Source organism: Leptonotus elevatus, chromosome 8, assembly GCF_054856555.1.
Source record: "Leptonotus elevatus isolate MCC_2025b chromosome 8, RoL_Lele_1.0, whole genome shotgun sequence".
Lineage (NCBI taxonomy): Eukaryota > Metazoa > Chordata > Actinopteri > Syngnathiformes > Syngnathidae > Leptonotus > Leptonotus elevatus.
Window position 1 is genome coordinate 21,103,058 of NC_141246.1, and position 12,137 is coordinate 21,115,194.

The 12,137-nt window shown below is 40.6% G+C and overlaps 1 protein-coding gene across 12 annotated transcripts in view; it reads right to left on the minus strand.

The window, feature by feature from the left end:
- The window catches only part of ctnnd1 (catenin (cadherin-associated protein), delta 1), a 30,682-nt gene that overhangs the window by 8,842 nt on the left and 9,703 nt on the right, over positions 1–12,137 (minus strand). For 4 of the 12 annotated variants that reach the window (XM_086081908.1, XM_086081910.1, XM_086081907.1 and 1 more), the window contains exons 1-11: positions 8,924–9,072; positions 7,938–8,476; positions 5,866–5,940; positions 5,662–5,784; positions 4,109–4,401; positions 3,925–4,015; positions 2,341–2,531; positions 1,939–2,194; positions 1,661–1,732; positions 1,052–1,202; positions 738–936 (exon numbers count right to left, since the gene is read on the minus strand). In XM_086081908.1, coding sequence (XP_085938034.1) covers positions 738–936; positions 1,052–1,202; positions 1,661–1,732; positions 1,939–2,194; positions 2,341–2,531; positions 3,925–4,015; positions 4,109–4,401; positions 5,662–5,784; positions 5,866–5,940; positions 7,938–8,327 — 1,841 coding nt within the window. In that variant the 5' untranslated portion in view covers positions 8,328–8,476; positions 8,924–9,072. Of the gene's footprint in view, positions 1–737; positions 937–1,051; positions 1,203–1,660; positions 1,733–1,938; positions 2,195–2,340; positions 2,532–3,924; positions 4,016–4,108; positions 4,402–5,661; positions 5,785–5,865; positions 5,941–7,937; positions 8,477–8,923; positions 9,073–12,137 lie in introns of those variants that run through there. The other 8 variants (XM_086081913.1, XM_086081912.1, XM_086081914.1 and 5 more) reach the window with 3 other exon arrangements.

The window sequence follows — 12,137 nt, forward strand, 5'->3', positions numbered from 1 at the left end:
ACATTATCAAATGCATTTAAACTTCAATGAACAATAAAACATGATGATAATGATGTTAGGAGGGTATAGAACGATGTTATTTAGACCCCACCCCTATGTCTATATATGGACATGTTTCCGGTCACGCCTACCCACATATTTGGATTTCATATGACACGTTCAAGTTGGAACATGTCTTGCAGTTTAATTCGGACATCTTTTGGCATTTTGTCAAAAGGGGACAGGAGGGGCGGGGCTTAATGCATGACATTACATCCATCAAAATTTTGACAGAAGCGGGACTCTATACCCTCCTGACGTTATCACCTTTCATATGCTGATTTAATTTCATGCAATCACAGATGCGAGCATAACTTAACACGCAAGGCCGATTAAAAAAGATAATGCATTTTGTCTGAAAATAACATACACACAGCCACAATTGCAAAACAATGTCTTATTTTTATGGGATAATTTTCACTTATTTTAAACCTACAGTCATTTCAAGTTATTTCAGTGACCATTGTGGGTTATTTTTTTAACTATATTAAATGCCCTGCTACAAATTCTTGAAATTCCCCATCCCTGACCTCGCCCAATCAGGGCCTCACATTTTAATGTACTTGTAATGTATATTTGCGTAGCCAACTTTTCTAAATCCACCCATTCCCCCTTTCATCTGCTGCTCTAAGTAGCATGCAAAAGACAGCTTGTCTGCTTTGCAATGCCACCTTGATGCTCTTTATTTGTCCTCATACCTCAGGCAGCCCGCAGTGTTGGTGAGAGCTGTCTCCCACTCCAGGTGTCTGGGCTTACAGTTTTCCTCGCCTCCGCCACCATTGCTTCCGCGCTCCCAGCCTGAACGAGGTACCATCACTTCATCTGAGAGGGCGTGTAATGCGTGGTCCACAATCTCCATTTTTACAGAGTCATGGGATGACAGGTTCCAAAGTGTCCCTGAGACATTTTATATTTTAAAACAGATTTTTCATCAAAATAAAAATTCCTCAGTAATATAGGAATAAAAAGTCACATGATAAATATTTACATGTGTTGACCGTGTGCAGCTAACCTGTGATTAAGTCAGTAAGGTCCTGGTCATGGGTCTTTCTCAGAAGCCTAATTAGGGCAGGCACTCCATCACAGTTCTTGATAGCAATTTTGTTGTCTGGATCTTTACCAAATGAAATGTTCTTTAAAGCTCCACAGGCTGCGTAGTGCACCTGTGACACACAGTTTTCATCAGACTGATTAAATTATAAAAATTAAAAAAATTACCACATCCATGTTTAGGCAATTGCAACTTCGACTTAGGACAGTTCCTTGTCTCAATAGTGGAATTCAAAAAGGTTTTTGGACTGCCATGACTTAAATTCAAATTCGCAATAGGTTACCACAAATCTTACTAAATTTAAATTCGAACAACCAAAGAACGTTTTGATAAACTATATTTGCAGCAAATGCTGACCTACCAGAATTCACCAGGAACATCCAAGCTGTGTGCAAAAGCTGAAGCAAACATCCATTCCTGTCCCTCTTTCACTTAGTATTTGTGTTAGAACTCAGGAGCAGAATACATACCAATAAACTGTTTCAGTGTTACGCAACTAAAACAACCTCAACTGGGAAAAATCATAATTACCCTTCCCAAGACATTAAACCACGGAGAAACTTTACTTACCTCTTTGTTTGGGTTGTCAAGCATTGATACCAATGCTGGGATGCCTTTCAGACGCCGAACCTCTGACTTCACCTAAAAGTGAAAGGCTTTAGCTAAGGGATGATGAGGCACATGATACATGTACATTTCATTTGCATAAGTGCATAATAACATAGAGCACCCTCACATTGTAAACAATTAAATGTGAAAATTGCAAATAAACAACTAGAAAAAGGTCACGAATCCGGCAACCAGTCTTGGCTTTATACAAGTGTGCGACTGTACTTGAATTATCTTACTTTATCATTCTTATAAGTGAGATGCTGCAGGTATGCAGCGGCATTGCTCCTGACTGGATCCAGCCTGTAGTTAAGCATGGCAACAACCTCCGGCAGCTCTGGCTGACGCCAGCCACCTGGGCCTGGTCCTTTTCTCAGAGTGCTGTCCAATGAAGCCATGCTTCCTCTTTCACCCTGTGCCATAGGGGGACCTCCTCCCCAATAGTACACGTCCCCTGGACCACTCATATCGCCATCCAGAGTGCCCTCGTAACTCCTGAAGAAAAAGAACCACAGCAGGTAAGATGTACAGACAGACAGGCACAATCAATGATCACAGTGCTACTCACACTCTTAAGTATGAACACAGTGACAGCACACTAAATTATTCAGAAAAGCTCCACATGACATGTACAAACTCACCCAGTCCTTCGTGGTGGGCCATGAGGAAAGCCATGGTGGTTACGGGGCACGGTGCTGAAGTGTAGCGGTTGTCCCATGCCATAGTCGGGCTCATCATAGCCCATGCTTCGGTGATCATCCTCCAGTCCGTATGGCTCTGGAAGGAACCTTGGGACTGAAGAGAGATCCACTGCACTTCCCATCCGTCCAACCTAAAAAGCAGAAAGTGCTACTCACACTCGTGTATGAATGGTGCGAATGTTTGGTGGTGGTCGCACACTGGCAGCCACGCCTCCATCAGCCTGCCCCAGGGCAGATGTGGCTACTAAAATAGTTTACCGCCACCAGAGTGTGAATGTGTGAGTGCATGAATAATTTTTCCACTGTAAAGCATCTTTGAGTGTCTAGACAAGCGCTATATAAATCTGATGCATTATTATTATTATTATTATTATTATTATTATTATTATTAGAAAAATTTAAAACATGACAGACACTTTAAGCCAAATTTGACATTTGAAATTGGCTAATCCTGTTATTCTATGTCCTTTACAAACGAAAATGTATTTATTTATTTCCAGGGACCATCAATTAAAAGTAGGGCTAGGCAATAAATCTAATTAATTGGATTAATTAGTTTAACAATCAACAATTTCAAAATCAAGGCGCATATAAATAAATCCACTCTTTTTCTTCATTATTAAAAGCCGTTCTTAATTTCTGTTATATCCAAATGTTATTGTGAGTTGTAATTTTACGCAAGTGGCAGAATGCTGGATTGGTGGTTTATAAGACATGTTTGCAAAAGTTACTAACTATTTGTGGCATTTAAAGGAGATGTCAACCCCAAAATTTTCTTTACAATATGTTGTATGTGTTTCTGTTTTCTTTCTTGGTAGAATTTTGTCAATGAAAATACAGTTTTTTTACCTAAATATGTTCTCTTGCATGTACTGTTAAAAGTGAATAGCCAATAAAAAACAAACACGTTTTATTATGCTGTTTTATGAAGACCATCTCTATTTGTCAGAACTCTCCTTAAAATATGTACCTCTGCTTTAGACCACATCCATCCATTTTTTTTCTTTATTTACCAAATTTACACACGAGGAAGTAGTTTGAACCTTCTCAAATTTTAGGGGCCAAAATCATGTGGTTAAATACATCATTACACTATGATTAATGCTGATTTCACTGTAAAATATAATTATGTGGTTTTGATAACATTGTTAGCTTTGTAACAGTTTAGTAATAAAAATATGTCATTCATAGAAAGCAATGTACAGCATAAAGCACTTTCTGTGTTTTAATGACATAAAAGCAACGTAAAATATACATTTTGGCAATAAAAACCCATGGTTTTCATTCAGAAGAAATAGTCGGCAAAAAACATCTGAACTAATTTTGCATACCTATGCTTTGTTTAGTCTCTATGTTCTTGTTTTTAACATTACAATTTAGCCTGAAAATTAATCCTCACTGCTTGCCAGTTGTCTAGTGTACACATTGCCACTCTGCTCTAAATTAACTACTGTACTTCATTCAGTTAAAAATCATATATTCAATTTAAAACAAAACAGAATGGCGGAAAACTGCAAAATCTACCTGTGGTTGAGCAGCATAGGGGTCTATCTGGTTCCTGCTGGGTGCTCTGTAGCTTGGATCAAGCGTTCGATAACCATCTGAATGAACTGGTCTAGACAGACAGTTGACACAGAAATAAAAATATCACAGAATTAAGTTAAACACGAAAGAAAATTATCACAATTGCAGACAGTTGGTGTGCTACCTATAGCGATCGTCCATTCGAGCACCCCTGCTAAGGCTTGCATATGCTTCAGAAGGGGGTCCAGCACGGTAGTCCTCGTAGCCACCTGGAGGTCCATATTGATAGTTGCGAGGCACAGTGTGGGTGGGGTATTCCATGGGTACACCTACTCCAGGTGCCTGCCTATAGCCCCGGTCCATGGGTGGGACGTAGGCTCCCATACCAATCGCCGAACCACCACCGTCCAAGGAAAGTGTGTCGGATATTGAAGGGATGACTGTGCGAGTGGTAATAGGCTTTACTACTTTTTTTACCTGAAGCAAAAGAGGCAGGGTGGGATATGCATTATTATTATTAATGCTAATAATAATAATAATAATAATAACAATAACAATAATAATTATAACATTTGGAATGTGGGGGTTGTTCTTTCTGGGGCCTAGCTGGGCTTCAATATCAATATGCATCGTGACAGATACATAATCAATATTAATAGAAAATGCCTTCAATAAATGTTTGACAGAGAGAGAAAAATCAGGAAGAAGACCTCGACCCCGGCATCCTGCATGCTGTAGGCATGTAGGTCCTTGTAGGTGTTGTGTTTTTGATTGTGTACATTGAGTTGCCTGGTGTATGAAATGTGCTAGAGAAATATAACTGTCTTGCCTTGCCTTAAAAGGAATTTTTTTTACCACAAAAGTGTGTTTTTAGCGCAAGCCAAGCCACGAAATAATTGTGTCAGGTGCCCAACCAAAAAAGAAACAGCTTGAACCAACGAAGAAATGCCCACATCCACATGTGTGCGTATGGAGTACGCACATCGAATGAAAGTGTTGCTTAGCTTTGTTCAAATAATAATAACGTCGCCTCAGTGCAGCTCTTGCGATAAGATTATATTGTGGAAATTAACACCTCCAGATGGATACAAGGAGTAGAAGTCAGGGAGTTCCCCGTCTTTGACGCGCTTGCTCCGGTGTATTTTAGCCGGTTCCAATGCTCCGCATCCCCGTGTAGTCACAATCAGGTAAAAAAATAAAAAAAAAAGTAAAAAAAAAAGTTTATTTTTTTAAAGAAGTGCCCCTAAGCCGGTTGGTCAACTGCAATGCTTGCATTCCCAGGAGTATTAGTTCGTTGCACTTAAATTGTATAAACAGCGAATAAAGGTTAATGTAACTGGATCAACAACGTATAGCGTCTTACGCAAATAAGCATTTAACAGCATTCTTGAGCAGCATGCATGGATGTAAACAAGTTTGCACATTACATTTCATTACAACGCACACAAGTTGACACAACATTGTACATTCCTTGAAAATTTATTTTACTATCAGATATTTTGAATGATATTTTTAGCTGTGTTTTATTGTGGCCCATCTTTAACCCATTTAATACTACCATACTAGTGACCAATAAAGAGAATTGCGTTACATAATTCATTATGACATTTTGATAACTTTTTAAACGTATACAAATCCATCTACTGATTGAGATGAAAGAAAGTAAACTAAAGGAGTGTAGCTCCCTAATCACACCACACCACACTTGTTTAGATCTGATCACAAACATAATTTTACCGTAGTTTCATTGCGTCTTGTGCCATCATCATTGGTTTCCATGGATACCATTAGGTCGGACTCACGGGGCTCTCCCTCCACTGTGTAGGTCTCCTGCACCATCTGACCAGGCTCCATCCTATACTGCAAAAAATACATTCCTGGGTATGAGTATTTTTGGGTATGGGTACCTTTTGTTAACAATTAGTTGAATTAGTTTCTTACGTGATGTGTTCCGTTGATGTAACTCTCGTTAAGTGTTAGCCTTTCTACGTCTGCATCACAAGGAAGGCGGCCGTTCTATGAGTAAGATGAAATATACTTAGAGCTTGTTCAAAGCATTTTCAAAAGCTTGTCACAAATATTCTAAGCAACGGTAAGGATCTACAAGTGTACTGTACGGTTGTGATCTGTAGCAATGTCCTTCATTGGGCTCGAAAACTAATTATGGATTTTATTGATAATTCAAGTAATGCTTCTATAAATATCACAAGTACCAAATTACTAATGAGGATAGCTAACAGGTACAGGATGTGATTATAAAGTATTATAATGCCGACCTTAAAATCTTATTTCCAAAATTCCTGACAGCATAGCCATGCCAAAGAACATAAAAAAATAAGTTTAATTAAGCATCACATCACATCAGTAATGAGTTTTAATGGTATAATAGAAACAGAGACAGAGGATGTGAAATGAGTGAAACACTATTATTCAAAAATGGGAGATGAAACATGATATGTGCTGACATCAACAGACTGTCAATTTTGTTTACTCAGGGTGATACGCAGTCAATTCCACCCCAAAAGGATGCTCCAGACCTATAACTTAAAATTATTTAACCATGAGGGTAAAGAAAGGCCACAGGCAGGGCCAGACTTGTGTAACCATGATTCAGAGATGAGACATTGCTGTCTGGTGATGACTTGAAAAAAAAATAAAGTAATAAGAAAAGTAGCTGTGGGAATTCAAGACAATAGTCATAGCATGTTGAAATCTGGAAAAACTGAAAACTCTTAGAAGGTGACACAAAACACTAGGAACCGTTTTACTGTTTGTACAACAGCAGAAAGTGTTGGGCAAATGAGCATGTGGGAACATGCCAGTGATGAGGGTGACAGAAATGCAGAAGCCTTTGGGGTATGTAAACAAACAGATTAGAACTAGCAACACGTTACTGTACATTTATCTTGGCTTCACACTAATTGTACTTGTAATCCAACTCAAGTCCTTAGGCACTTGGTTTACATGGAACAGTTTAATACAAAGTACAGGTTTACTTGTATTGCAGAGAGACTAATGACACAAAGGGGGAGGTCCATCCCAGCTGTTCTTCATAATAAACAAATGACAACATGCAATCATAGCTAAGGGAAATGTATGCTTGTTCAAGTATATTTGTATTCGTACATTTTCATAGCATGTCGTCAGTAAAAAAAAAAAAAAAAAAAGGAATGAATACATGCATGTGCAAAGTAATACTAGGTTCAGTTCAGCCCAAACACGGAATATTGCGTCACCCCGCGTGTATCGCCTGCTTGTAGAGAACTACACAGTGGTGGCTTCTCCAACAGAAGAAAAAAAATTGAACATCGCTAGCTGTAGATCAATTAACCATTCCAAGCCTGCTCCTTTTTGGCTCGCTCGGTCCAGGGTTGTATTGGAAGCTGGCTGTATTGTATACCTCTCTGCCCCAACAGACATGAAAAGACATTGCCCTTGTTTGGGCTTTTGCTGCTGGGTGGGACGTAGTACAGTAATTACATTATTCCCGGCGATGAAAACGTCACATTTGCAAGCCCCAGCGAAATGGGTGAAGAAGCAAAATGTAAAAATTTCTTTAAACGCTTTATCCGCACGCAACCACTCAAACTGCATTGACTCTTTATATAGAAAGCCAGAAATGCTCAGCTCGCGTTCGGTCTGACCGCAGCATAAACATAAAAGTGTATGCAGATATCAGCTAAGCTGTAAAGCGCCATCTCTGCAAAAAGTTCAACCAACATTGGCACACTGTTGCTCAGTCCTTTATCAAATGAGGAAAGTCGCCGAAAGTGGTCTACCTTATTCCAAAAACAAGTCAATACACTAAGCACATTCAGTTAAATTCTTGTATGGTGAATAGGGGTAGGGGAGATTGTTAAGTACTACATTAACATAAATCTGAAAGTCTAAAGGCCTAGATACACCAATCTGACCTCGGCCAAATGTGATCGACGCCTACCCCCTGTGGCGTCGGCACGTCGCGTAGAAAAATGAAGTAAATACACACCGAACCGACACAGACTATTACGTACCTTCAGCGCATGCGCAAGAAGTAATTCCCCTCCGTACCATCTGCGGCGGTAGTCATTATTCCTAAAGGCAACCGGCAACCTCTTCACTGAGGCGCGGCGCCAGGGTAAACGCGGTGGCCAGCTGGTGTAGCGAAAACGGCGCTGGAACAAGCTTCGTCTCCTTCTCGTTCCCGAATGCATGGATGTACTACGTTGTGGCGTATCCTGGACCCTGTCGACTCGGTTAACCCGTAAAGCTTCGGCCGTGCTGCCCTGCGCGTTTTGGACGCGGTGCCGGCCTCCAGCTTCTGAAGGAGCTTCCTCGAGACCGCCGGACGAAAGGGCCATGCACCCCTGCTGCTCCCACAAGGATCGCACTGTTAAATGCGCGGCCATTGACAAACAAAACATTTATTTTGAGGGTATTTATCCTTTCCAACAACTTGGATTTCCTCTGCCTGACGGAGACCTGGACTGTCGTTGAGTCCACCGCTATGATTGAATTACTACCGCCTGGCTGTGTGCTCCGAGGACGTCGGGCCGAGGTGGAAGAACGGCGACTATTTAAAAAACAAAAACAAATTTAAATGTAAACGATGTCTATTTATCAGATTGATCACAGCTTTGAAGCCACCTTTTTTTAAGTCGGCTAAACTGTCACTGTGGTGTGCTGTGTCATTTACCGACCTCCAAAATACAATAAAAAAAATTTTAAACGACTTTGCAAATCTTGCCGGAACCATGCTGAAATATGATCATATCCTTTTTATGTGAGACTTTAATATTCACGTGTGCTGTCCTGAAAAACCCTTAAGTTGAGTTGAGTACTGTTTATCAGCCTTTTTACTTGCTCTTCTTGCCCTGTGTGCTGATTTGCCAGCTGACAGCCAATCACAGTGATCAAATGCCCCCGACGCCCGACACCGATTCAACATGTCGAATTTGCTGGAAACGCCTCAAGGTGCTTGAGGGCGGATGGGAAGCAGGCAAGGAATATACAATGTTACCTGCAAGTTGGGGAGGGGGCGGGGCAGAGTGCCGGCGCACGACCTCCGCTCCTCCTCCAGAGCTCGGCTCAGCATCTCAAACTGCCTCTCCTGCTCCCGCACGGAGGCCAGCAGGGAGGCCGTACTCGCACACTGCTCCATTCACACACTAAGAGCAAAGCAGAGGAAGGGGAAGGACAGCGTCAACACCAAAGAGGGTTTTAACCAACACCAGAAACCAAAGAACCAAAAGAGCAGAACAGAATCACCCAGGTATACAGGTATGAGGGCAAGTGGTCACAGGTACCATGCACAAATGAAAGTACACTTACAGGAGTCATTGTTAGAGGTAAATAAATAGTACGGGTTAACACAGTGATGAAGAGGTAAGGAAGGAATTAAAATAGCAGTTTAAGTGCATAAAAAATAAAAGGAGTGTTAAAAAAGGAGCTTGCAACCAGAGCTTCAGTCAATCACAATGATTACGACCAAGTAGAGGGCCGAGCATCAAGCAGGAGAACTGGAGCAACATTTGCCGGCATGCTCTTCTGCTCAACAGGTTAAATATAGACAGAAATGCGTGTTGTATGAAAAGAGATGTTACAGAAGGTTTTAAGCTATGGCATGCGCAACTGGTTAGCACTTCATCTTTCCAAGGATGCAGTAAAAGTGTGAAGGAGTAAAAAGTGCGAGCAACACATCTTCAGTTAATATATGTCCACCATTATATCCTACATCCTTCCCGACGTCAAATATGAATTAACACTTTGAGCACAAGGTACATGACATATGAAGTTTCATATTGAGCGCCCAAGCAAAGTTTACATTTGACATATGAAAATTAAGCATATGGCCAACAATAATTTGCATCACCGGCCAAGGTGGTCATTCAATGTTTTATTGTGTGTGCTCTGTAAAATGTTATTCATGTATTCATTAATATTTAATTGTTAATTTGGCATCATGTCTCACTTAAGCCGACGTGTGCCTGTCACTTCTCCACAAACAGACTTCAGTCATGGTGTAAATACAAAACACTCAGCGAATTGTAACTATCTATCCACTTTCTTTACCGTTTTCTATTGGTGTGAATTGCCTAGTACCTGGCGATTCAATTCGTATCACAATTCATAGGCCACGATTCGATTAGATACCGATTAATCCTGACATGAATCTATAAATTGATTATTGCGATTTTTTTTAACTAAACGCCTTGTTGGGAATCGTTTAAATCAGTGGGTTCCAAACTCGGTCCTGTTTCCAATGAACATGATCATTATCAGGCTAATGCAGAGCTTGCTGATGAGCTTCAGGTGCATTAGAGAAGGGAAACATCCCAAACCTACAGGACTCCTGCCTTAGAGGACCAAGTTTGGACACCACTGGTTTAAATGCACGAAATCTGCACTTGGCCCACCACCTAAACTGCTTAAAGCTTAATGAATAAATTCAAAGAAAACACAAACCTTTAGAAGTCAGAGGCCTCGCCAAATCTCTTTGTAATGTTGCAAATTGCATAAGTCAAGAAAGTCCATTATTTGCTGCTGTGTGACTGATCCTCGTATCGTAGAGGAAAAAAACTTCACCGATTATATGGTGGTAGGCTTGCTAAATGTGGTCTTTCTGAGCCACCGTAGTGTGTGTGCTCCTGTGTACTTCTAATGCTATTCTTTGACCCCTAAATGGCACTAGGGACTACACAGTTGCGATGATTATCACAAGACCTCTTCCATACTTTCCCTTTTCCTATTAGAGTATGCAACGAGTGTGCTATTAGCTTGCGTTCACTGTGTCCGTTAGCATAGCATGTAACTTCGTTGCAATCCAATCACGGCAGATAAAAGCCTTCAATCGCCACAAAAACTAATAATAGGGGGTGGCTGTCTGTGCGGACATTTGGTTCAATTGTCTGTACAGTATTCTCAGCAATCAGTCTTCTATTTATATTTAATCAGTCAGTACACGATACTAAAATCCAATCATCGTCCGTGACTTTCTTCTTCTGCTGTCTCAGTGAAGTACGTCATTACGTGGGCGACACCACAGGTTGTGTTGAACTCCAGATAAATGTAAGATACTGTACTCCTAAACATACTTGAAGCACTCACTGTTGTATCGAATATAATTTAATTCCTTGCACTTTCCTTGAAAAAGCTTATACAACCACATAGTTTGAATGGGACCTTTTATAGGCACTAGATATTTTTCTTTCATTTTATTAATGTATGTAGTTTTTTTAATTAATTTTATAGTGTGTTCTACAGGCTGTCCATATAGTCTGGACACCGGAGGGGGAGGCATTTTGCAGCCATTTTCACCTGACAGATGCATTAACACTCCATTAAGATATATGAAAATCCATCTACTCTATGCCCACGTCAACCTCTGAAAATATAAAAGATGATCGCACCACTAATTGTATTTTATGGTCATTAAATGAATGAATGAATGACGTCGTCGTCGTCGTCCTCTCCGCTCACTACAGCTTAATGGCGCTAAATGAGGAAAACGCTTTTGGACCTCCTCGGTCCAACCTTGCTTTCTGATAATGTTATCTTTCTCGCAACTGTTACTTTCCTGCCGTGTTCTTGGCGCAAATCTATTGCCATGTGTGGTAAATCAGGCGCAAATTTGCTCCCTGCTGTCAAACTTTGCGGCCGTGTTTGCGCTGGTATAACATTAGAGCAATATCCTTAGTGAATAGGAAGTTAACAGGGAGCAAACTGCGGATGCAGTTGTGGAGCAATATTTAGCACTCTTAGCGGACACAGTGCATTCTTAGTGGCTTTGGCCCCGGGTCTTTAAATTTACTGACTCAAACCAGATTGAACCTCCAATTTGGTCTGACAACATAGGCCTTTTTGCATGCACATGCAAGACATAAGTAAAACATAAATAGGTCTGTCATTTTTTTTATTGTAAAAACATGGGTCATTACAAATACGGTTTCAAAAGTAGCATTGCACAAAGTCAAACAAAAAGAAATACACAAATAACCCGTCATTGGAATTGTAGGCCTATGATTTGTCGCTCTCAAAACCCCAAAACTCCTCTACCTCTTCGTCAGTGTCAGAATCGAACAGGTTGATTGCCTTCAACTTAAATTAAATGCAGCATCTTAAGCACTTCTCTTGTTTCTTTTCCATAATGAGGGCGTGTTCTGTCTCGCTCGCGTTCTGTCTCTCCTACTGTATTTGGGTTCACTGGTTTGTTTTGCTCTGCCTGGCGTGCTTGC